General features: G+C 43.6%; 1 protein-coding gene across 2 annotated transcripts in view; it reads left to right on the top strand.

Annotated features, from left to right (window-relative positions):
* The window catches only part of LOC126188066 (uncharacterized), a 411,581-nt gene that overhangs the window by 309,628 nt on the left and 79,798 nt on the right, over positions 1-22,155 (top strand). For both annotated transcript variants that reach the window (XM_049929511.1, XM_049929510.1), the window contains exon 3: positions 18,544-18,705. In XM_049929511.1, the coding sequence (XP_049785468.1) occupies positions 18,544-18,705 (162 nt within the window). The remainder of the gene's footprint in view (positions 1-18,543; positions 18,706-22,155) is intronic.

The raw sequence follows: 22,155 nt of genomic DNA, 5'->3' as shown, positions 1-22,155 counted from the left end.
ACTTCGACCATCATCCGTTATTTTACTCCCTAAATAGCAAAACTCCTTTACTACTTTAAGTGTCTCATTTCCTAATCTAATTCCCTCAGCATCACCCGACTTAATTTGACTACATTCCATTATCCTCGTTTTGCTTTTGTTGATGTTCATCTTATATCCTCCTTTCAAGACACTGTCCATTCCGTTCAACTGCTCTTCCAAGTCCTTTGCTGTCTCTGACAGAATTACAATGTCATCGGCGAACCTCAAAGTTTTTACTTCTTCTCCATGAATTTTAATACCTACTCCGAATTTTTCTTTTGTTTCCTTTACTGCTTGCTCAATATACAGATTGAATAACATCGGGGAGAGGCTACAACCCTGTCTTACTCCCTTCCCAACCACTGCTTCTCTTTCATGCCCCTCGACTCTTATAACTGCCATCTGGTTTCTGTACAAATTGTAAATAGCCTTTCGCTCCCTGTATTTTACCCCTGCCACCTTCAGAATTTGAAAGAGAGTATTCCAGTCAACATTGTCAAAAGCTTTCTCTAAGTCTACAAATGCTAGAAATGTAGGTTTGCCTTTTCTTAATCTTTCTTCCAAGATAAGTCGTAAGGTCAGTATTGCCTCACGTGTTCCAACATTTCTACGGAATCCAAACTGATCTTCCCCGAGGTCGGCTTCTACCAGTTTTTCCATTCGTCTGTAAAGAATTCGCGTCAGTATTTTGCAGCTGTGACTTATTAAACTGATAGTTCGGTAACTTTCACATCTGTCAACACCTGCTTTCTTTGGGATTGGAATTATTATATTCTTCTTAAAGTCTGAGGGTATTTCGCCTGTCTCATACATCGTGCTCACCAGATGGTAGAGTTTTGTCATGACTGGCTCTCCCGAGGCCATCAGTAGTTCTAATGGAATGTTGTCCACTCCCGGGGCCTTGTTTTGACTCAGATCTTTCAGTGCTCTGTCAAACTCTTCACGCAGTATCTTATCTCCCATTTCATCTTCATCTACATCCTCTTCCATTTCCATAATATTGTCCTCAAGAACATCGCCCTTGTATAGACCCTCTATATACTCCTTCCACCTTTCTGCTTTCCCTTCTTTGCTTAGAACTGGGTTGCCATCTGAGCTCTTGATATTCATACTAGTGGTTCTCTTCTCTCCAAAGGTCTCTTTAATTTTCCTGTAGGCAGTATCTATCTTACCCCTAGTGAGACAAGCCTCTACATCCTTACATTTCTCCTCTAGCCATCCCTGCTTAGCCATTTTGCACTTCCTGTCGATTTCATTTTTGAGACGTTTGTATTCCTTTTTGCCTGCTTCATTTACTGCATTTTTATATTTTCTCCTTTCATCAATTAAATTCAATATTTCTTCTGTTACCCAAGGATTTCTATTAGCCCGCGTCATTTTACCTACTTGATCCTCTGCTGCCTTCACCACTTCATCCCTCAGAGCCACCCATTCTTCTTCTACTGTATTTCTTTCCCCCATTCCAGTCAATTGTTCCCTAATGCTCTCCCTGAAACTCTCTACAACCTCTGGTTCTTTCAGTTTATCCAGGTCCCATCTCCTTAAATTCCCACCTTTTTGCAGTTTCTTCAGTTTCAATCTGCAGTTCATAACCAATAGATTGTGGTCAGAATCTACATCTGCCCCAGGAAATGTCTTACAATTTAAAACCTGGTTCCTAAATCTCTGTCTTACCATTATATAATCTATCTGAAACCTGTCAGTATCTCCAGGCTTCTTCCATGTATACAGCCTCCTTTCAGGATTCTTGAACCAAGTGTTAGCTATGATTAAGTTATGCTCTGTGCAAAATTCTACCAGGCGGCTTCCTCTTTCATTTCTTCCCCCCAATCCATATTCACCTACTATGTTTCCTTCTCTCCCTTTTCCTACTGACGAATTCCAGTCACCCATGACTATTAAATTTTCGTCTCCCTTCACTACCTGAATAATTTCTTTTATCTCGTCATACATTTCATCTATTTTTTCATCATCTGCAGAGCTAGTTGGCATATAAACTTGTACTGCTGTAGTAGGCATGGGCTTTGTGTCTATCTTGGCCACAATAATGCGTTCACTATGCTGTTTGTAGTAGCTAACCCGCACTCCTATTTTTTTATTCATTATTAAACCTACTCCTGCATTACCCCTATTTGATTTTGTATTTATAACCCTGTAATCACCTAACCAAAAGTCTTGTTCCTCCTGCCACCGAACTTCACTAATTCCCACTATATCTAACTTTAACCTATCCATCTCCCTTTTTAAATTTTCTAACCTACCTGCCCGATTAAGTGATCTGACATTCCACGCTCCGATCCGTAGAACGTCAGTTTTCTTTCTCCTGATAACTACGTCCTCTTGAGTAGTCCCCGCCCGGAGATCCGAATGGGGGACTATTTTACCTCCGGAATATTTTACCCAAGAGGACGCCATCATCATTGAATCATACAGTAGAGCTGCATGTCCTCGGGAAAAATTACGGCTGTAGTTTCCCCTTGCTTTCAGCCGTTCGCAGTACCAGCACAGCAAGGCCGTTTTGGTTAATGTTACAAGGCCAGATCAGTCAATCATCCAGACTGTTGCCCCTGCAACTACTGAAAAGGCTGCACATGTTTGTCTGGCCTCTCAACAGATACCCCTCCGTTGTGGTTGCACCTACGGTACCGCCATCTGTATCGCTGAGGCACGCAAGCCTCCCCACCAACGGCAAGGTCCATGGTTCATGCGCTCTATATAAACGGGACAAAAAGATGGTTCAAATGACTCTGAGCACTATGGGATTTAACTACTGAGGTCATCAGTCCCCTAGAACTTAGAACTACTTAAACCTAACTAACCTAAGGACAACACACACATCCATGCCCGACGCAGGATTCGAACCTGCGACCGTAGCGGTCGCGCGGCTCCAGACTGTAGCGCCTAGAACCGCTCGGCCACTCAGGCCGGCTATGAACAGGAAGCCAAAGTTAGTGTAAGGAGGAGTACGCGCGAAGCGTTTAACTAATTCGAAAGTAAAATTCTATCTACTGACTTGACAGAAAATGCTAAGATATTTTGGCCTTATGTTAGGTCAGTAAACGGATCGAAGCCCTTTAAGGAGACACTCAGAGGTTATAAAGGCACGGAAATAGAGGATGACACACAAAAGGAGGAAGTACCTAACATCTTTTTCCAAAATGTTTCGCAGAGGGAGAGCGCACTATACTTCTTTTAAATAGTCGCACGAACGACAAAACGGCACATGCTGAAATAAGTGACCAACTGAACAACTGAACAACTGAAACTGCTCAGCAGTGGAATGACCACTGACCTGACGGGATACCAGTTCGATTCTGCACAGATCATGTGAAAATATGTGCCCCTCTTCTAGGGGAGGACGAAAAGATTGTCTCGTCGACAACGATGTCATTAGAGACGGAACACAAGCTGGGATTAGGGAAGGATGGGGAAGGAAATCGGTCCTGCCCTCTCAGAAGAACCATCCTGAAGCGATTTAGTGAAATTACGGAATACCTAAATCAGAATGGCCAGAAGCGGGTTTGAACCGTCGTCCTTCCGAATGCGAATCCAAAACGCCTCTTCTAGGATCTGTGTACAATAGTCTCTAGGGGAGAGAAGAGTTCCTAATTATTGAAAAAAAAACACTATCTATTCCCGTTTTCAAGAAAGGTCGTCGAACAGACGCACATAACTATAGGGTTATATTTCTGACATCGGCCTCTTGTAGAATGTTGGAACATGTTAAAAGCTCGCGAATTATGACATTTCTGGAGAGCGAAAATCTCCTCTGTAGTAATCAACATGCATTCCGAAAACAACGCACATGTGCAACCCAGACCGCTCTTTTCGTCCACCAGACCCAGAAAAAATAGCCGGCCGCGGTGGCCGTGCGGTTCTAGGCGCTGCAGTCCGGAACCGCGGGACTGCTACGGTCGCAGGTTCGAATCCTGCCTCGGGCATGGATGTGTGTGTTGTCCTTAGGTTAATGAGGTTTAAGTAGTTCTAAGTTCTAGGGGACTGATGACCTAAGATGTTAAGTCCCATAGTGCTCAGAGCCAGTTGAACCATTTTGAACCCAGAAAAATAGGTACAGGAGCCCAACAGTTCGGTGCAGTTACGCACTGCCGCCTAATGCACAAAATACGAGCGTATGGAATATCAGATCAATTGTGTGACTGCACTGTAAAGTTTCTAGCAAACAGAACACAGCGTACCATTCTAAACGGAGAAAAGTCTTCAGATGTAAAAATAACTTCGGGCGTGCCCCAGGGAGTGTTGTGGGCCCATTAATTTTCACAAACACACATAACGTCTGAAGTTTCATGTGGCTTTTTTTGGATGACGCTTTTGTATACAGAGAAAGTTGTAGCGGAATGCAGGAAGACGTGCACATGAACGACGCTTGGTGCAGGGAGTGCAGTTGGTCCTCAACGTAACAAACGTAACGTATTGTGTATGCATAGTCAGAAAAACATGACAGCAGAATAATCATTGGAAGCAGTTAGTTCCATAAAATGTTTGGGAGAATGCGTACAGAGCGATTTGAAGTATAACGGCAACATAAAATTAACCGCGGGTAAGGCGGATGCCAGGCTGAGATTCATTGGAAGAATTCTCAGGAAACGTAGTCCATCAACGAAGGTAGTAGCATACAAAACACTTGTTCGACCCATGCCTGAGCATTGCTCGTCCGCACCAGGCAGGATTGTCAGAGGAAACAGAGCAGATTAGGACGTTTAGTTGCAGGTTCAGTTATCGGGCACGAAAGCGTCACAGAGATGCACACCCAACTCAAGTAACGTGGCGACGTGGTTTTCACACTGGACTCGAATTCAGGAGACGACGGTTCAAACCCGGATCCGCCCTTTCTGATTTAGGTTTCCCGTGATTTCCCTAAATCGCTTCAGGCAAATGCTGGGATGGTTCCTTTGAAAGGGCACGGCCGATTTTCTTCCCCATCCTTCCCTAATCCTATGGGACCGATGACCTCGCTGTTTGGTTCCTTCGCCCAAATCAACCAATCAACCTAGAAGAGTCAACCAGAATATCACTTATTCCTATTTACATCTTGCGAAAAGACCACGAAGGAAAAATTAAGATTCGAGCCCACACGAAGGCTTATCAGCAATCGTTCTTCCCGCGAACGATACGCAGCTGGGGCAGGAAAACGGAGAAAGTGTCAGAGGCACAGAAAGTACCCTCAGCTTGCTCGGATACCAGAAGCATATAGCTAATGTAGAATATTCCAAATTTTTAGGTGTGGCCATTGATGAGAGATTAAATTGGAAGAAACACATTGATGATCTGCTGAAACGTATGAGTTCAGCTACTTATGCAATAAGGGTCATTGCAAATTTTGGTGATAAACATCTTAGTAAATTAGCTTACTACGCCTATTTTCACTCGTTGCTTTCATATGGCATCATATTTTGGGGTAATTCATCACTGAGGAATAAAGTATTTATTGCACAAAAGCGTGTAATCAGAATAATAGCTGGAGTCCACCCAAGATCATCCTGCAGACATTTATTTAAGGATCTAGGGATATTCACAGTAGCTTATCAGTATATATACTCTCTTATTAAATTTGTTATTAACAACCAAACCCAATTCAAAACTAATAGCAGTGTGCATAACTACACTACTAGGAGAAAGGATGATCTTCACTATTCAAGATTAAATCTAACTTTGGCACAGAAAGGGGTGAATTATACTGGCACTAAAGTCTTTGGTCACTTAACAAATAGTATCAAAAGTCTGACAGATAACCAACAAGTATTTAAGAAGAAATTAAAAGAATTTCTGAATGACAACTCCTTCTACTCCATAGAGGAATTTTTAGATATAAATTAAAAAAAAAAACACAAAAAAATGAAAAAGTTGTTATATTAGCTTAAGTATGTTGTTAAATTAACTTAATTATGTCATGTATTGGAAAATTTGACTCGTTCCACATCATTACGAAATATCGTATTCATGATCCATGGAACTAGTATTAATCTAATCTAATCTAATCTAAACAGTGGTGGATGGAGGAGTATTAGTCACAAGAGGGTAGCCACTTACAATGAACAGAGCCGTGCACACAAAGTGGGATTAAATACTACTACAATAAGACCTCTGTGTATTGAAGTTAAATGTTTCTGTATTACCAGTTTTGCCTGATGATGTCATATCGATAAACTTGATATATTACGAAAATTAATCAGGATAACAAATAATTGTGGCGTAGCAGTCTGTCTGAAAACTGTTTATAAATATTAACAAACATTCACGGTTGAGTAACAGAGACTAGGGCTATAAATTGCTAACTGCTCTGCTCCCACTTTACCCCAAGTGTGGTGGTACATCTAAGGTTCCGCCAGTTCCTTTTAAAAGTAAAATCCATCGAAAGAGATTTCATTCCGTGATGCTTTCGAAGCATTCTACCAGCACCTCCTTAAAAAAAATTGTACTCGGTCTTACCGATTGGCGTGACTCAAATAGTCACTTGGTACATCGATAAATCAAGGTTAATCATAGAGATAGTTGGCAATGTGCTCAAAAGATTAACATTTACTCAGGCAAATAAGTATTTAGGGCTGAAATCAGAAGAAAATAGTGCACTAATATTGATCATCACGTATCGCTAACTAACAAAGACTGTTTTGAGTTACAAGTATTATTTAAAATAGCGCCATGGGGTTGAGACGAGCGAACGAGAGAGAAAGAGAGAGATGCGTTCCGTGAGAAGCAACAGCGCATGGAGTGTTACGTAGCGTGCAGGCGGCAGCATCTCGGCGTGTAGCTGTAGACTGCCCTCCGGTGTTTCATCTTCCGATCCCATTAATCACGAAGACAAAATATACCTCGGGAACGGTAAACTTTAGGATGTTTAATAGAGTGTTTTTAACACTCCTCTGAAAGCATGAACAATCACAGTGAGTACAAGACTCCTGCCAGCTTGGTGCCTAACACGTGGTCCTTGGGCTGATTACTGACTACACAACACGGAAGTTACCTGTTGCAAGCTTCAGAAATCTGTGGAAAGTTGCCCTCATCGATCCTGATGAATCCTATTCAGTTCTAGCAGAAAGTAACACAATGTCGAGGATTCCACTACTTTCTGTTGCCAAACTGAATGAAGATTCCAGAATGAGATTTTCACTCTGCAGCGGAGTGTGATCTGATATGAAACTTCCTGGCAGATTAAAACTATGTGCCCGACCGAGACTCGAACTCGGGACCTTTGCCTTTCGCGGGCAAGTGCTCTACCATCTGAGCTACCGAAGCACGACTCACGACCGGTACTCACAGCTTTACTTCTGCCAGTACCTCGTCTCCTACCTTCCAAACTTTACAGAAGCTCTCCTGCGAACCTTGCAGAACTAGCACACCTGAAAGAAAGGATATTGCGGAGACATGGCTTAGCCACAGCCTGGGGGATGTTTCCAGAATGGGCGTGAGTCGTGCTTCAGTAGCTCAGATGGTAGAGCACTTGCCCGCGAAAGGCAAAGGTCCCGAGTTCGAGTCTCGGTCGGGCACACAGTTTTAATCTGCCAGGAAGTTTCATATCAGCGCACACTCCGCTGCAGATTGAAAATCTCATTCTGGAAACATCCCCCAGGCTGTGGGTAAGCCATATCTCCGCAATATCCTTTCTTTCAGGAGTGCTAGTTCTGCATGGTTCGCGTTCACTTGCGGCATTGGCGTGCAAATTCCAGCCTTCGTCGCCAAGTAACAGCAGTCTTCATGGGTGCATGTATGAGGCGCCTGCTGCAGAGGCCCATGCGCAGCAACTTTCGCCTAACGGTCGGTGAGGAGTCACTGTTGGGACCCCATGATTCGTCTGGATGGTCAGTTGCTCAACAGTTGCACGCCCATTCGCTGTTGTTGCTGATTCCTATCATCTGTTGCCCATGGTGCACGACAACTGCCTGGCGCGGGTGCTGGATAGCGTCATTTTGCCATGCACGATACACTTTAACCACGTCGACACGCAAACAGTTTACAAACTTAGCCGTTCCGGAAATGCTTCCACCTCTGGCCCGCAAGCTAATGATGATGCCCATTTGGACGTCAGTTGAATGGCTTCGTTTCCGCATTACGACAACGTCTGCACTGTTTTCCGCGTCCCTTCCTACACGCTTTATATACACTCCAGTACTAGTGCTTCCACCTGCCGTCTATGAGTGGTTATTGCACTTTGACGCAGAACATAGGTGATGATCACATTAGTGTGATAGGACCATGTACGTTTAACCGTCATTTCACCATGTGTTCGCACTACGAAGGTTTAATCGCGTTTTTCTGATGGAAAGTCCCTCCGTCTCTCACCGCTTACATGTTAGCGACTGAGCTACACAGGTACGACTCATATCCATATAAGTATATAGTTCTGGCAATGCGGATGCACACATATTACCCGAACTCTGTCCGCCCCCGGTAGCGGCGTGGTCAGCGCGAGAGACTGTCAATCCTAAGGGCCCGGGTTCGATTCCCGGCTGGGTTGGAGATTTTCTCCTCTCAGGGACTGAGTGTTGTGTTATCCCAATCGTCATCATTTCATCCCCAGCGACGCGCAAGTCGCCGACATGGCGTCTAATCGAAAGACTTGCACCAGGCGAACGGTCTACCCGACGGGAGGCCCTCGTCACACGACATTATTATAACCGAACTCTTACGAGACTTGATAAGAATGTCTTCCACGAGTAATGGATGTGTTGGGCAGGGACACTCCGAATGTAGTGTGTGGACATATAAGGTGAGAATGTGGGTCTCGCGGGAGACGTGCAGTCGCACTATCCGCTGTGCCCTCGGTGGCTCAGATGGATGCCGGGACGGTAGCTCAGGGTGTTCGGTCAGAGGGTTTAGCTACCCTCTGTAATAAAAAAAAAACTGAGTGAAAGGGTCAACGAACAACCTGAACGGGTGTCATCGGACGTCCATCACGAACAAAGTCAACGAACAATATAGAACAAAATGAGATCAAAAAAAAGAAAAAAAAAAAGAAGGTGGATAGAGCGTCTGCCATGTAAGCAGGAGATCCCGGGTTCGAGTCCCGGTCGGGGCACATATTTTCACCCGTCAGCAGCTGAGGGTATTAAAATATGCCGGCCGGAGTGGCCGAGCGGTTCTAGGCGATACAGTCTGGAACCGCTCGGCCGCTACGGTCGCAGGTTCGAATCCTGCCTAGGGCATGGATGTGTGTGATGTCCTTAGGTTAGTTAGGTTTAAGTAGTTCTAAGTTCTAGGGGACTGATTACCTCAGAAGTTAAGTCCCATAGTGCTCAGAGGCATTTGAACCATTTTTTAATTAAAATATAATATTCTAATTTCGTCATAGACTCAACTCCGACAGTACCTCACTGCTCTCCTACTTTTCAAACTTCACGGAAGCTTTAAATAGGATTGGACAGCCATGAACATTTGTAATAATGTTCGCGTTTCTCCTGATAATTCTAAGACTCCATTATATCACACGTAATTTCCGTGTTGTGCGTTAACTCACTACTTCGCCTGTACTTTTTACAGATTTTTTTCTTTTTTTTGCGCACGAAAATATGATGTGAAATTTTATCAAACTGTGATTATCGAGCAGTATTGGGAAAACAGACATTAACTGAACGTGACATTTTGCAGGCTTTTAATCTTTAGCAATACACAATAAACCCATAGTATCAAATTCGTGATAGTCACCGAGATGCGGTCCTGTTGCCATCTATTCATCCCTTAAAGCTCTCATGACACTCTTTGTATATCTGTCATTTCTTAGAGTCCTGAAGTACTTTTTCTCTGATGTTCCTGAAAATACGTTGCTTTGTTTTTGGGGTACATAGATCGAGACGGCCCAAACTGTCCGTGGGATCATTAACACGACATCTGTTGTTGATGAAAAAAGTTGTTTTATTTTTAACAAAGCACAGAAGAATGCACAACCCCTTTTTGTGTCGGGAACGGAAATTCTTCACTAACGTGCTACTTTAATGTACCAACCCTGTACGGGTCGCTTGGGAGAACGTTTTTTAACTGGAGAAAGGGTCAGGACATGGGATCGGAAATTGACGATAATTTTCACTCTGCTCTCTCTGACAGGAATCACGCTAAAAATCGGAAATAAAAGACCTACATTATACAAAATAAACACAGAATTAAAAGTGTACATACATTTACACTAACTTGAGACCTTTAAGATTTGGAGCCGCGCGGGATTAGCCGAGCGGTCTCAGGCGCTGCAGTCATGGACTGTGCGGCTGATCCCGGCGGAGGTTCGAGTCCTCCCTCGGGCACGGGTGTGTGTGTTTGTCCTTAGGATAATTTTAAGTTAAGTAGTGTGTGAGCTTAGGGACTGATGACCTTAGCAGTTAAGTCCCATAAGATTTCACACACATTTGAACGTTTTAAGATTTGGAATACAAAATGTCATTACTTTCACTAGCCACAGAGAAGAGGGATTTCATAGTACCAGTTATCGGAGACCACATTCACCCCACCTGGTAGTTGTCTCACAGACGATAGGATCACTAAGACAACGTACCTTTCCCCGTAGCTAGAAGAGTCCGTAAACGGATCGAGTAGAACAAGCAGTGCTTCGTAATACGATACTACCACGTCCAGAAATTGAAGACGTCGCTTCAGTTGTACACCGATAGTAATGTTTCCCTGACATGATGCCTTAAGTTACTGTGGGTAACACTGCAGACAGTGTGGCTTTCGCTATACTAACGGAGACGTGTCAGCAAGGCCGCACCTAACGACAGGGTGGTAGTTGAACACTGCATTCCCAAATCGAATCCTCTCCGCACCACAAAGACAGACTTAACTGTTCACTATCAGTCTGAAAAAATCCAGAATATGTTTTGACTAGCAGCAAGCGCTCGCTGAGAAAGTTGTAGTGATATCTCAAAACTACACTGCTCTGCAAAACTTAAGGACGAGCGTGATAAAGTAACTGAATGGAAGTACGGGACCATGTCGCCAGAGGTCTCCCAGTGGTGCACAGAAAGTTGGACGTCACATGGCGAGAGGGCAGCACTACTGTAGGGCTGGCCCCACAACACGAGGCAGTTAAAGGGACTGGGAAAGACAGTGTGAGTCGATCACGGAGCAGTTACGGCGCATTTTGTAACACGCCCGTGGGTACAAATGGTGGGGATCCCTTTAACTGGTTTCTCGTTTCGACTGTGCGCCCTGTCCACACCACGTACCTGATAATCCCGCGGCGGTCGTACTGTTCTGCTCCACACTGCTGCTGGCTTGCCTGAAATTATGTATATAAATATGCAGGCGGGTTTAGGGGAGCCACTCAACGTTTAGCACAACACTGTCCTACGTCTGGCATGAACATCTTTGTTCTGAGACGATAAGAAATCACAGGTCGCACTGTTTACATTCTAAGTCATAACTGCTTATCCCATTTAACATTTTTGATGATTATCTATCCACAAAATCACTTGGACGAGCGTGAGCGTAACCGACGCGACGCGGGTGATTGTTAATGATGTGGAAGCCGAATGATCGAACGAAAGTTCTTACGCTCGTCACGCATACACATATATTTGGTACCAGTCCTCCTTGACATTAGTAATGATATAATACTGCTCATACAGTTAACTTTTCAGTTCTCAGTTCTCACTTGTACGGGCGTGCGCGTAACCCTTGGCGCGGCTGATTCTTGATGATGCGGAACGCATGTTCTCGCGCTCGCTACAAGACACTGGCACTTGATTGCACTCTTTTGTGGTAACTAATTTTTACTGATTCACATCAGTTCATTCTGGGAGACGCGGATGATTGATGCTGTACGGTACGACACGCAACGAGAGGATACTCAAACACTTTACGGCGACACTGCACATATTTCATTACTACTTTGCGACCCTTTTCACTGAATTCACCTCCATATCTCATTACTTCACTGTAATAGCACTTGTAGCAACACTCGAACATCCATAACAATGCCTTTCATATGCAGAGCTACTCACAGGACAACGTAACAGCTCCGTGTCCCGTGCTCGACCTGATGGGATACCAGTTCGATTTTACACAGAGTATGCGAAGGAACTTGCCCCCCTTCTTCCAGTGGTGTACCGTAGGACTCTAAAAGAGCGTAGCGTTCCAAAAGATTGGAAAAGGGCACAGGTCATTCCCGTTTACAAGAAGGGAAGTCGAACACATGTGCAGAACTATAGACCTTTATCTCTAACGTCGATCAGTTGGAGAATTTTGGAACACGTATTATGTTCGAGTATAATGACTTTTCTGGAGACTAGAAATCTACTCTGTAGGAATCAGCATGGGTTTCGAAAAAGACGAATGTGTGACACCCAGCTCGCGTTATTCGTCCACGAGACTCGGAGGGTCATAGACACGGGTTCCCAGGTAGAAGCCGTGTATCTTGACTTCCGCAAAGCGTTTGATACAGTTCCCCACAGTCGTTTAATGAACAAAGTAAGAGCATGTGGATTATCAGAACAAATGTGTGATTGGATTGAAGAATTCCTAGATAACAGAATGCAGCATATCATTCTCAATGGAGAATAGTCTTCCGAAGTAAGAGTGATTTCAGGTGTGCAGCAGGGGAGTGTCGTAGAACCGTTGCTATTCACAATATATATAAATGACCTTGTGGATAACGTCGGAAGTTCACTGAGGCTTTTTGAGGATGATGCTGTAGTATATCGAGAGGTTGTAACAACGGAAAATTGTACTGAAATGCAGGAGGATCTGCAATTGATGCATGGAGCAGGGAATGGCAATTGAATCTCAATGTAGACAAGTGTAATGTGCTGCGAATGCATAGAAAGAAACCCTTTATCATTTAGCTACAATATAGCAGGTCAGCAAGTGGAAACAGTTAATTCCATAAATTATCTGGGAGTAGGCATTAGGAGTGGTTTAAAATGGAATGACCATATTAATCGTCGGCAAAGCAGATGCCAGACTGAGATTCATTGGAAGAATCCTAAGGAAATGCAGTCCGAAAACAAAGGAAGTAGGTTACAGTACACTTGTTCGCCCACTGCTTGAATACTGCTCACTGGTGTCGGATCCGTACCAGATAGGGTTGATAGAAGAGATAGAGAAGATCCGACGGAGAGCAGCGGCTTCGTTACAGAATAATTTAGTAATCGAAAAAGCGTTACGGAGATGATAGATGAACTCCAGTGGAAGACTCTGCAAGAGAGACGCTCAGTAGCTCGGTACGGGCTTTTGTTGAAGTTTCGAGAACATACGTTCACCGAGGAGTCAAGCAGTATATTGCTCCCTCCTACGTATATCTCGCGAAGAGACCATGAGGATAAAATCAAAGAGATTAGAGCCCACACAGATGCATACCGACAATCTTCCTTTCCACGAACAGTACGAGGTTGGAATAGAAGGGAGAACCGATAGAGGTACTCAAGGTACCCACCGCCACACACCGTCGGGTGGCTTGCGAAGTATGTATGTAGACGTAGATGTAGATGTAGATGCCCGCAAAGATACTCTGCAACTAAGCCAGCGATATGACAGTCCGCTTACAACTTCTGTGGTGTTTTCGATTACAACATGGGCCGAAGACAATATTTAAGAAAGACTTAATACGGGGTGAATCACCCGCCAGGTTAGCCGAGAGCGCTAATGCGCTGCTTCCTGGACTCGGGTAGGCGCGCCGGCCCCGGATCGAATCCGCCCGCCGGACATCCTGGGTGTGGTTTTTAGGCGGTTTTCCACAGCGCTCTTGGTGAATGCCGGACTGGTCCCCACGTCCCGCCTCAGTTACACGACTCACAGACATTTGAAACACATCCGCACTTTTCCATGATTTACACTAGGCCCAGACAATGGGGTACTCTGATTCCGTCCGAGGGGTACGGGGCGGCGGCAGGAAGGGCAACCAGCGACCCTTCAAATTAACATGCCAAATCCGATTTAACCACGCCAACCCCGCGCAAAATGCGGGACAAAGGCGAAAGCGATAGATAGATAGATAGATAGATAGATACGGGGAAGAATCGTCGGGAAACTGGAAGAATACCCCAAGAGCTCGGTATTGTTCACGGTAATGTTTCACGTTCATGGGGGCATTCCGAATCACAGGCTCTGCTCTCCGGAGAGGAGATAGTCGACCAGGGTCAACCACAGCAGCAGATGTCCGCTACACGCAAGAAGAGAGCCACGTCAAACAGCGGGTGCAGTTGTAACCACATTGAACAGGACTGCAAGGCATCCACACACAGGCTGGATGGGGGTGGTCCCTTTGCCCGACGACCTGTACTTTGCGTTGTGTTGACACAAGCACAACGGCGGAGCCGTTCGCGATGGTGCCAAGAGCACAGGGACTGGGCCCACGGGAAGTGGGGTCTCCTGCTCGTCACAGATGACAGCAGATTGCTTCAGTTGTGATTCTGCACGTACCCTGCTATAGCGAAAGACTGGAACACTTAATGTGCCAAGGAACATTCTTGAAAATAATCTCTTTCGTGATCTGGGTATTGTGGTGCGAGGAGGCACAATGTTGCTGTGACAGTACGACCCTCCAGATCCTTAAACACGGTGCGCTCAATGTTGTTGTTGTTGTTGTGGACTTCGGTCCTGAGACTGGTTTGATGGAGCTCTCCATGCTACTCCATCCTGTGCAAGCTTCTTCATCTCCCAGTACCTACTGCAGCCTACATCCTTCTGAATCTGTTTAGTGTATTCATCTCTTGCTCTCCCTCTACGATTTTTACCCTCCACGCTGCCCTCCAGTACCAAATTGGTGATCCCTTGATGCCTCAGAACATGTCCTTCCAACCGATCCTTTCTTCTAGTCAAGTTGTGCCACAGACTCCTCTTCTCCCCAATTCTATTCAATACCTCCTCATCAGTTATCTGATATACCCATCTAATCTTCAGCATTCTTCTGTAGCACCACATTTCGAAAGCTTCTATTCTCTTGTTGTCTAAACTATTTATCGTCCACGTTTCACTTCCATACATGGCTACGTTCCATGCAAATACTTTTAGAAACGACTTCCTGACACTTAAATCAATACTCGACGTTAGCAAATTTCTCTTCTTCAGAAACGCTTTCCTTATGATTGCCAGTCTACATTTTATATCCTCTCTACTTCGACCATCATCAGTTATTTTGCTCCCCAAATAGCAAAACTTCTTTACTACTTTAAGTGCCTCATTTCCTAATCTAATTCCCTCAGCATCGCCCGATTTAATTCGACTACATTCCATTATCCTCGTTTTGGTTTTGTTGATGTTCATTTTATACCCTCCTTTCAAGACACTGTCCATTCCGTTCAACTGCTCTTCCAAGTCCTTTGCTGTCTCTGACAGAATTACGATGTCATCGGCAAACCTCAAAGTTTTTATTTCTTCTCCATGGATTTTAATACTTACTCCGAATTTTTCTTTTGTTTCCTTCACTGCTTCCTCAATATACAGATTGAATAACATCGGGGAGAGGCTACAACCTTGTCTCACTCCCTTCCCAACCACTGCTTCCCTTCCATGTCCCTCGACTCGTATAATTGCCGTCTGGTTTCTGTACAAATCGTAAATAGCCCTTCGCTCCCTGTATTTTACCCCTGCCACCTTCAGAATTTGAAAGAGAGTATTCCAGTCAATATTGTCAAAAGCTTTCTCTAAGTCTACAAATGCTAGAAACGTAGGTTTGCCTTTCCTTAACCTTTCTTCTAAGATAAGTCGTAGGGTCAGTATTGCCTCACGTGTTCCAACATTTCTACGGAATCCAAACTGATCTTCCCCGAGGTCAGCTTCTACCAGTTTTTCCATTCGTCTGTAAAGAATTCGCGTTAGTATTTTGAAGCTGTGAATTATTAAACTGATAGTTCTGTAATTTTCGCATCTGTCAACACCTGCTTCCTTTGGGATCGGAATTACTATACTCTTCTTGAAGTCTGAGGGAATTTCGCCTGTCTCATACATCTTGCTCACCAGATGATAGAGTTTTGATAGGCCTGGCTTTCCCAAGGCTGTCAGTAGTTCTAATGGACTCAAAGGTCAGCGTTATTATGACGCTGTACTCCTTCCCCATGTGCGTCTCTTCAGACGAGCACTCGGCCGTGGCTTCATTTTTATGGATGACAGTGCGCGACCACATCGAATAGCACAGCTGGAGGAACTCTTGGAAAGAGAAAATATTCGGCGAATGGACTGTTGTATGCGTTCCCCCGACTTAAATACCATCTAGCACGTCTGACATGCATTGGGGAGACGTGTTGCAGCATTTTCACATGCACCATCGACCGTCCAACAGTTGTCAGCAGCGCTGGTGAAGGAACGCAACGTCCTACCACAAGAACTCTTCGCGAACTTTGCGGCTAACATCGGACCACGTTGTGCTCCGTGATGATCACACAGCCTTTTAAGAACCACGTCTCGCCTTCACAAATCGCGGTGACTTCAGTGTAACTATTGTCTTTGAATAAAAGTGTCATTTCTGTTCGTCTCATTGTGTATCTTTCAGTTATCTGCTGTACTACACTGTACCAGTTCTATGTATAGTCTAAGATTCATCGAGCTATGCTGCTTGGCAGTGAAACACCATGCGAAAGCTACTTTCGTTCTTAAGTTTGCACACCAGTGTACTTCGCCGTTCACCGTTATTCTCCTTGCGACTGAAAATGCCTGATGGATCTGCGTTCTGGAGACTTCCAGTAGCGTTGCACCACCAGCTTGCGGTCATTTGTTCTCGTGTTAACAGTCAATGTCAAAAACTATTACAATTTTATTATACAAAGTCTTGTGCACGTAGCGGAACGTTACCTGTCTGGCAGTAAAATAATATGCACAAATCTCATATACACTCAACTATCTAATATAAAAACATTGTAGATATAGGACTCTATTATAAAGTGGCAGCATTAGTATGTTCAGTGATTAAGATATAGGTTCTCAATAGTTTTGAGTTTCATTTTGTAAGAAACCGTACTTCGTTTTCATCGTCCCTTCCCCTTCCGCAAAACTGTCAACAGTTTATAATACTATAGAACATATTTTTACTTGCTTTCTCTACTCCCAGATCTCTCCACATTTACAACACACACTGCACGTTGGGCATGGATGTGTGTGATGTCCTTAGGTTAGTTAGGCTTAAGTAGTTCTAAGTTCTAGGAAACTGCTGATCTCGGATGTTAAGTCCCATAGTGCTCAGAGCCATTTGAACCATTTTTGAACACTCCACATTTCCTGTCTGTTTATGGATAAGCTAGTAATACAGGTATCGCTAAGTTTTACGTCGTATTTGAAATAATGTAAGCAACACCAATTTTTTTATCAACTCACTACTTTACTAAGCAAATTCTCATAAGAAATACTAGCGCCCTTCTCGCATGGTCCACTCGATAAAACTGATGCCAGAACAAGAAGGGACGAATATTATGTTTTGTCATTTCTTCTGCAGTGGGTGACAAATGAAAATCAGTTGGCAGGAGAAATACTCGCTCAAGAAGCATGGAAGAAAGAGTTATGCAGCCAACTCCACATCGCCACCACAAAACTAAACAGACTATGTATGGTATGTCGCAGCCGGGGATGTATGAGGTACTACAGGTTCCATCCCCCGCCCCCCCCCCCCCCCCCGCCCAACTCTGAATCTCTTGCGTGTTAGCACGCGATTACGTCATTTCAGGTTCACGTAGCTGCCGCATCTACTAAAAACTGCGTTTACTGTCGGTGCTAGTAGGCAGTCGTAACGGAGTGCTTCTGCAGTCTGGAAGCTTTTAATTCTCACAGGACGAAACCATGTCTCTAAAGCCCTAGTGACATTCTCATCAGTCCTGTTCCCTCACCGCTGCCTTAACGACTGGTGCTGACGCGAACAATACTCCTGAGATCACAGACACGTGCACTGCTTTGTTACTTGTAGGAATGAACGCTGGAGAGTTCTATTATCAACCTAGAAAGCTGACTGTCTGAGCAGATCGTGTAATATCCCTGAGCTCTTTGTGTTGTGTTGGAATTTTTGAAATCGTCAATGCATTGCAATAAATCAACTTCCTGCGAAACGATTTTAGACGCCGTCTCTTACAGTCAATGGTGCGGGAGTTCTGTTAACCTACTACAGGCACTTCCAGCTCCGAGAGACATTTGTAACCATTTGCTAACTGTGCCTAGAAGGGTTTTATGGGGGCATACTGTATTTTTCATGGAAATATTCATTAGCAGTTAGTGATCATATGTTTACCCTATTATGTTGAAAACTTTATACAGTTGATAAGTATAGTCATTATTTTGAAAATTAACTATTATATGTGATCAGTGCACCAACTGTTGAAACTGTGACTGCCAACGTTATGTTAATAGTACGAATCGCCTTTTGTTCAGTCTTTTGAGCACATTTATTTTTCATTATTGCTTGTGCTACCTCTATTTTTTGCGTTGCAACTTGTTTCTCCATGAAGGATAATTAACATGCTCTTGAAGAAAATTAGGTATGAATTACTTTCAGTCGGTAGACAATATTAAGTTCGTGGCTCAGTGCAATTTTTAGCAGTACACGTAGTATCAAGAAATAATACCTTCATATAAAGTGTGACATATTATGGAATTTTTTTGCAGACCTACGACAGCAGGCAACTGATGGTAACGATCTTCATCTGCCTGTGGGGAGCTCGGTTGTCAGGATACCTGCTATATAGGATCCTGAAGATCGGGCGAGATAAACGTTTCGACGATAGAAGGAGCAATATTATCCGTTTTGCTGTTTTCTGGACATTCCAGGTGAGTTGCCTGTAAGATTCCAAAAAGAAATATATCGTTTTACAAATTCGTTAATTTTAACGATACATATGGAAATAAGTGTAGTTGTTTATGATGAGAAACATCCTGTTTTGTTCAAACAGTCGACGATCATCGACAAGTGCTTTTTTTCCTTCTTTTTTTTTTCAACAAAACTTCATCAGTGGTGTGAATCACTTCCGTAAACAAGATTAATATTTGTCATGATCCTTATGTGACGTTCTTGACGCGGTCTGACACATTTATAGGAACGTATTAAAAGGTAGCCCGTGATCGCTACAAGTGCAGAACTGTCCATGAAAATGATCGATTGCGAAGTGCTAGCTCGGAACCCTACAGGTTCACTGTCTCAAATTGCTGCTTTTGTTGGATGTCAGCTGATTAAATTGAAGAAAAACAGTTAAAATGTCACTTGTTAATTTTGTAAAGAAACATCACAATTACTTACAAACAAACATGGCTTACATGTTGCCAAACTAATATTCCTAAACCAATTATTTAATAGGTAGAGATAGCAGACACAGTCTGGTTTTTAACAGAGTTTTGCACGAACGAACGTTATCCCTGAAGCGTTCTGCTTAAAAATAACGCTGATTACGTCATTTTTTAGTCAAAAACCATTTTAAATACCATTATTATTGTCTGGAGGTTGAATTTCAACACACAATTTTATTAAAAATATCTGAATTCGTTGTGAATGACAGACGGGTCCGCTACTTCGCGTCAGAAGCAACAATTAAAGCAGAGGAAGGAAACCACTTTTTGGCTTTTGTTTTAGGACGCAAAAACAACTGAGGTCATAAGCGCCCATGTCGTAAACTTAGAACACTGTTAAGTAAGAGACATTCAAAGCGATTACACCTTAAGCCCCATCAACGGAAGGAAAGAGAGCTAAAAACAAGGACTTCCCCTTGGAGAAAGGTCTACAAAATACGCCGTAGAGACACCGAAGGTCCCGAATCAAAGACTAAATATCCTTCGCCGTATTACTACAACGGATAAAGAGTAAAACGCAGTCGAGAACCCTCGTGACGCTCGCTAAAACGGGCGGTAACTCGGGCGGCAAACATACAATGGAACATAAGCGGTTAAAAAACCGGGCATTGAGTCAGGAAATGGCGAACCATCAAAGGCTGATGACAATGACACATGGTGGTGGGGGATCCCCACCTAACAAATAGCGATGGCTACAAACACAGTGCTCAATACGCAACGTAGCTAAAATGACCTCCTCGCGACGGGACAGCCAAGAAGAGGCCGGCCAAGCCGTTAGGGGAGGTTTAATTCGCGGGGGCTTGTTCCCTTGAAGGGAAGAGCAGTGGTGATGCATCAAAAAGTCCAAAGTCGATTCCAATCGCTGGGAAGGTTGGTTAGAATTTACTGGGATACAAAAAGGATTCATGCTATCAATTACCTTTCAAAGGATAAAACAGTAACTAGAGAATATTACGAAAGTGTTCTGGAGTTTATAACACGATCACACAATATAGGGTGCATCAATAATTGAAGAGAGTCAATAATTGCACATTAGTGTAACGATGCTTTTTTTTGCAATATAAAAATTAAGTTACTGTGTCACTGTTATATCTAATTGTATATACCTATCTTCTTGAAGGCTGCAGTGGCCCAGGGAATGTTATAGCTTCTGCAAAAACTGAAATCTGTCTGCCCAGATCTTTAACTCATAATGAATTTTTCTTAAGTATTAGTTCTTGATCTCACAGTTTTGTGAAATAAGTTCAAAAAAAATGGTTCAAATGACTCTGAGCACTATGGGACTTAACATCTGTGGTCATCAGTCCCCTAGAACTTAGAACTACTTAAACCGAACTAACCTAAGGACATCACACACATCCATGCCCGAGGCAGGATTCGAACCTGCGACCGTAGCAGTCGCGTGTGAAATAAGCTTCTAAAAAATTCAGCCCTTGTGTGACCAACTTCTACGTTCGAAAATCAACTTTCAGTTATCTGACTCGCAGTACATGTGCGAGTAACAACTCCAAAGAGTCTGGCCGGCCAGGGTGGCCGAGCGGTTCTAGGCGCTACAGCGTGGAACCGCGCGACCGCTACGGCCGCAGGTTCCAATCCTGCCTCGGGCATGGATGTGTATGATGTCCTTTGTTGGTTAGGTTTAAGTAGTTCTAAGTTCTAGGGGACTGATGACCTCAGAAGTTAAGTCCCATAGTGCTCAGAGCCTCCAAAGAGTCTACAAGTCAGCGATATGTTTCTGAATATTTTCAGTAAAATAAATATTCTTTGTGACAACCTCGCTGAAATTCTGATTTCATGCGATAGTTTGTTACATCAAAACATTGTTTAACTATATGCAGTATCATTCTGTTTATTTTTATTTAAATTGATCTTGATAAATATCAGATACGTTTTGGAGTCAAACTACTTTTATGTACATCATACTAAAATATTTTCATGATTTATAAAACAGATACTGAAATATCAAATCAGAAGTAAAGTAATGAAAACCTGAGTTTTTGAGCAAAATCTGAAAACCGCAATAATTCGCCTGAAATTGGTATCACGCGATTCTCTATCTTGTCCGGTATCGAACGATTCAATTTATAAGAATGAAATAGCCTTCGGTTTTTATAAGCTACAGGAAGAAAAATACTGGAGAAGAGGCCTGGTGGGTCAGCGACCTGACGTCAAGTGTGCTTTAACAACGAAAAAAGCTAGGTATTAGAAGCAAGAATTGTTCATCCTCTAACTTACACGTTTTCCCACAACTAAAAACAACTGTCTAAAAATATTTTTGGACGTAGTGAAAAGGTGTAACGTATACAGATGGGTACTTAGCAGACCCACACTCGCACTTCGTGGATGCAAATGTTGATAAGTTATTTACCGTAAAGTAGACTTCGTGAAAAAATAACTGTACTTTTACTTCAGATCGGCTTTCGGTGCCAGGTAGTTAAGTTTCCTCCTTGCTCTCGTATTATATGGCTGGGCAGGAGGAGCTGGTTCAGAAAGAAGTCAGTGGCTCATTCTGCTCGCTTTTTAAAATTCCACTCTGGTGCGCAGACTGTGGCGCCAGACTGCTGTTCGGTCGATGACTGTACTCGTATGCATGCAGAGTAGGCAGGCGCAGCCGCACCTGAGCCACAATTCGGAGCTCTAGAGCGCGGCTGACTTCCCAGATTTTAATATTCGGACTTGCAATCCGTCTGTTCATATACCAGGAGACTTTGCAAAGTGGCCACTGCTTGGTGGTATTTGGGTGGCGCTCTGACGTTCTTGTCTCCCCATTCGACTCATTTTCTTCTCCTTTTCTTTTAGATCGTACTGAAGATGACTCTGCCTGTTAAGGCACTGTTGAAAACTTGTAACAATCGGTAGGAATGCGTTGACCCTACCCTTAGCATTGTACGTGGAGCACTGTTGCGAAAAGTGGCGAAAGAATTTCACTTCTGCGTA

The sequence above is a fragment of the Schistocerca cancellata genome, chromosome 5 (genome assembly GCF_023864275.1).
Source record: "Schistocerca cancellata isolate TAMUIC-IGC-003103 chromosome 5, iqSchCanc2.1, whole genome shotgun sequence".
Lineage (NCBI taxonomy): Eukaryota > Metazoa > Arthropoda > Insecta > Orthoptera > Acrididae > Schistocerca > Schistocerca cancellata.
This window is presented reverse-complemented; position numbering and strand designations above follow the sequence as displayed.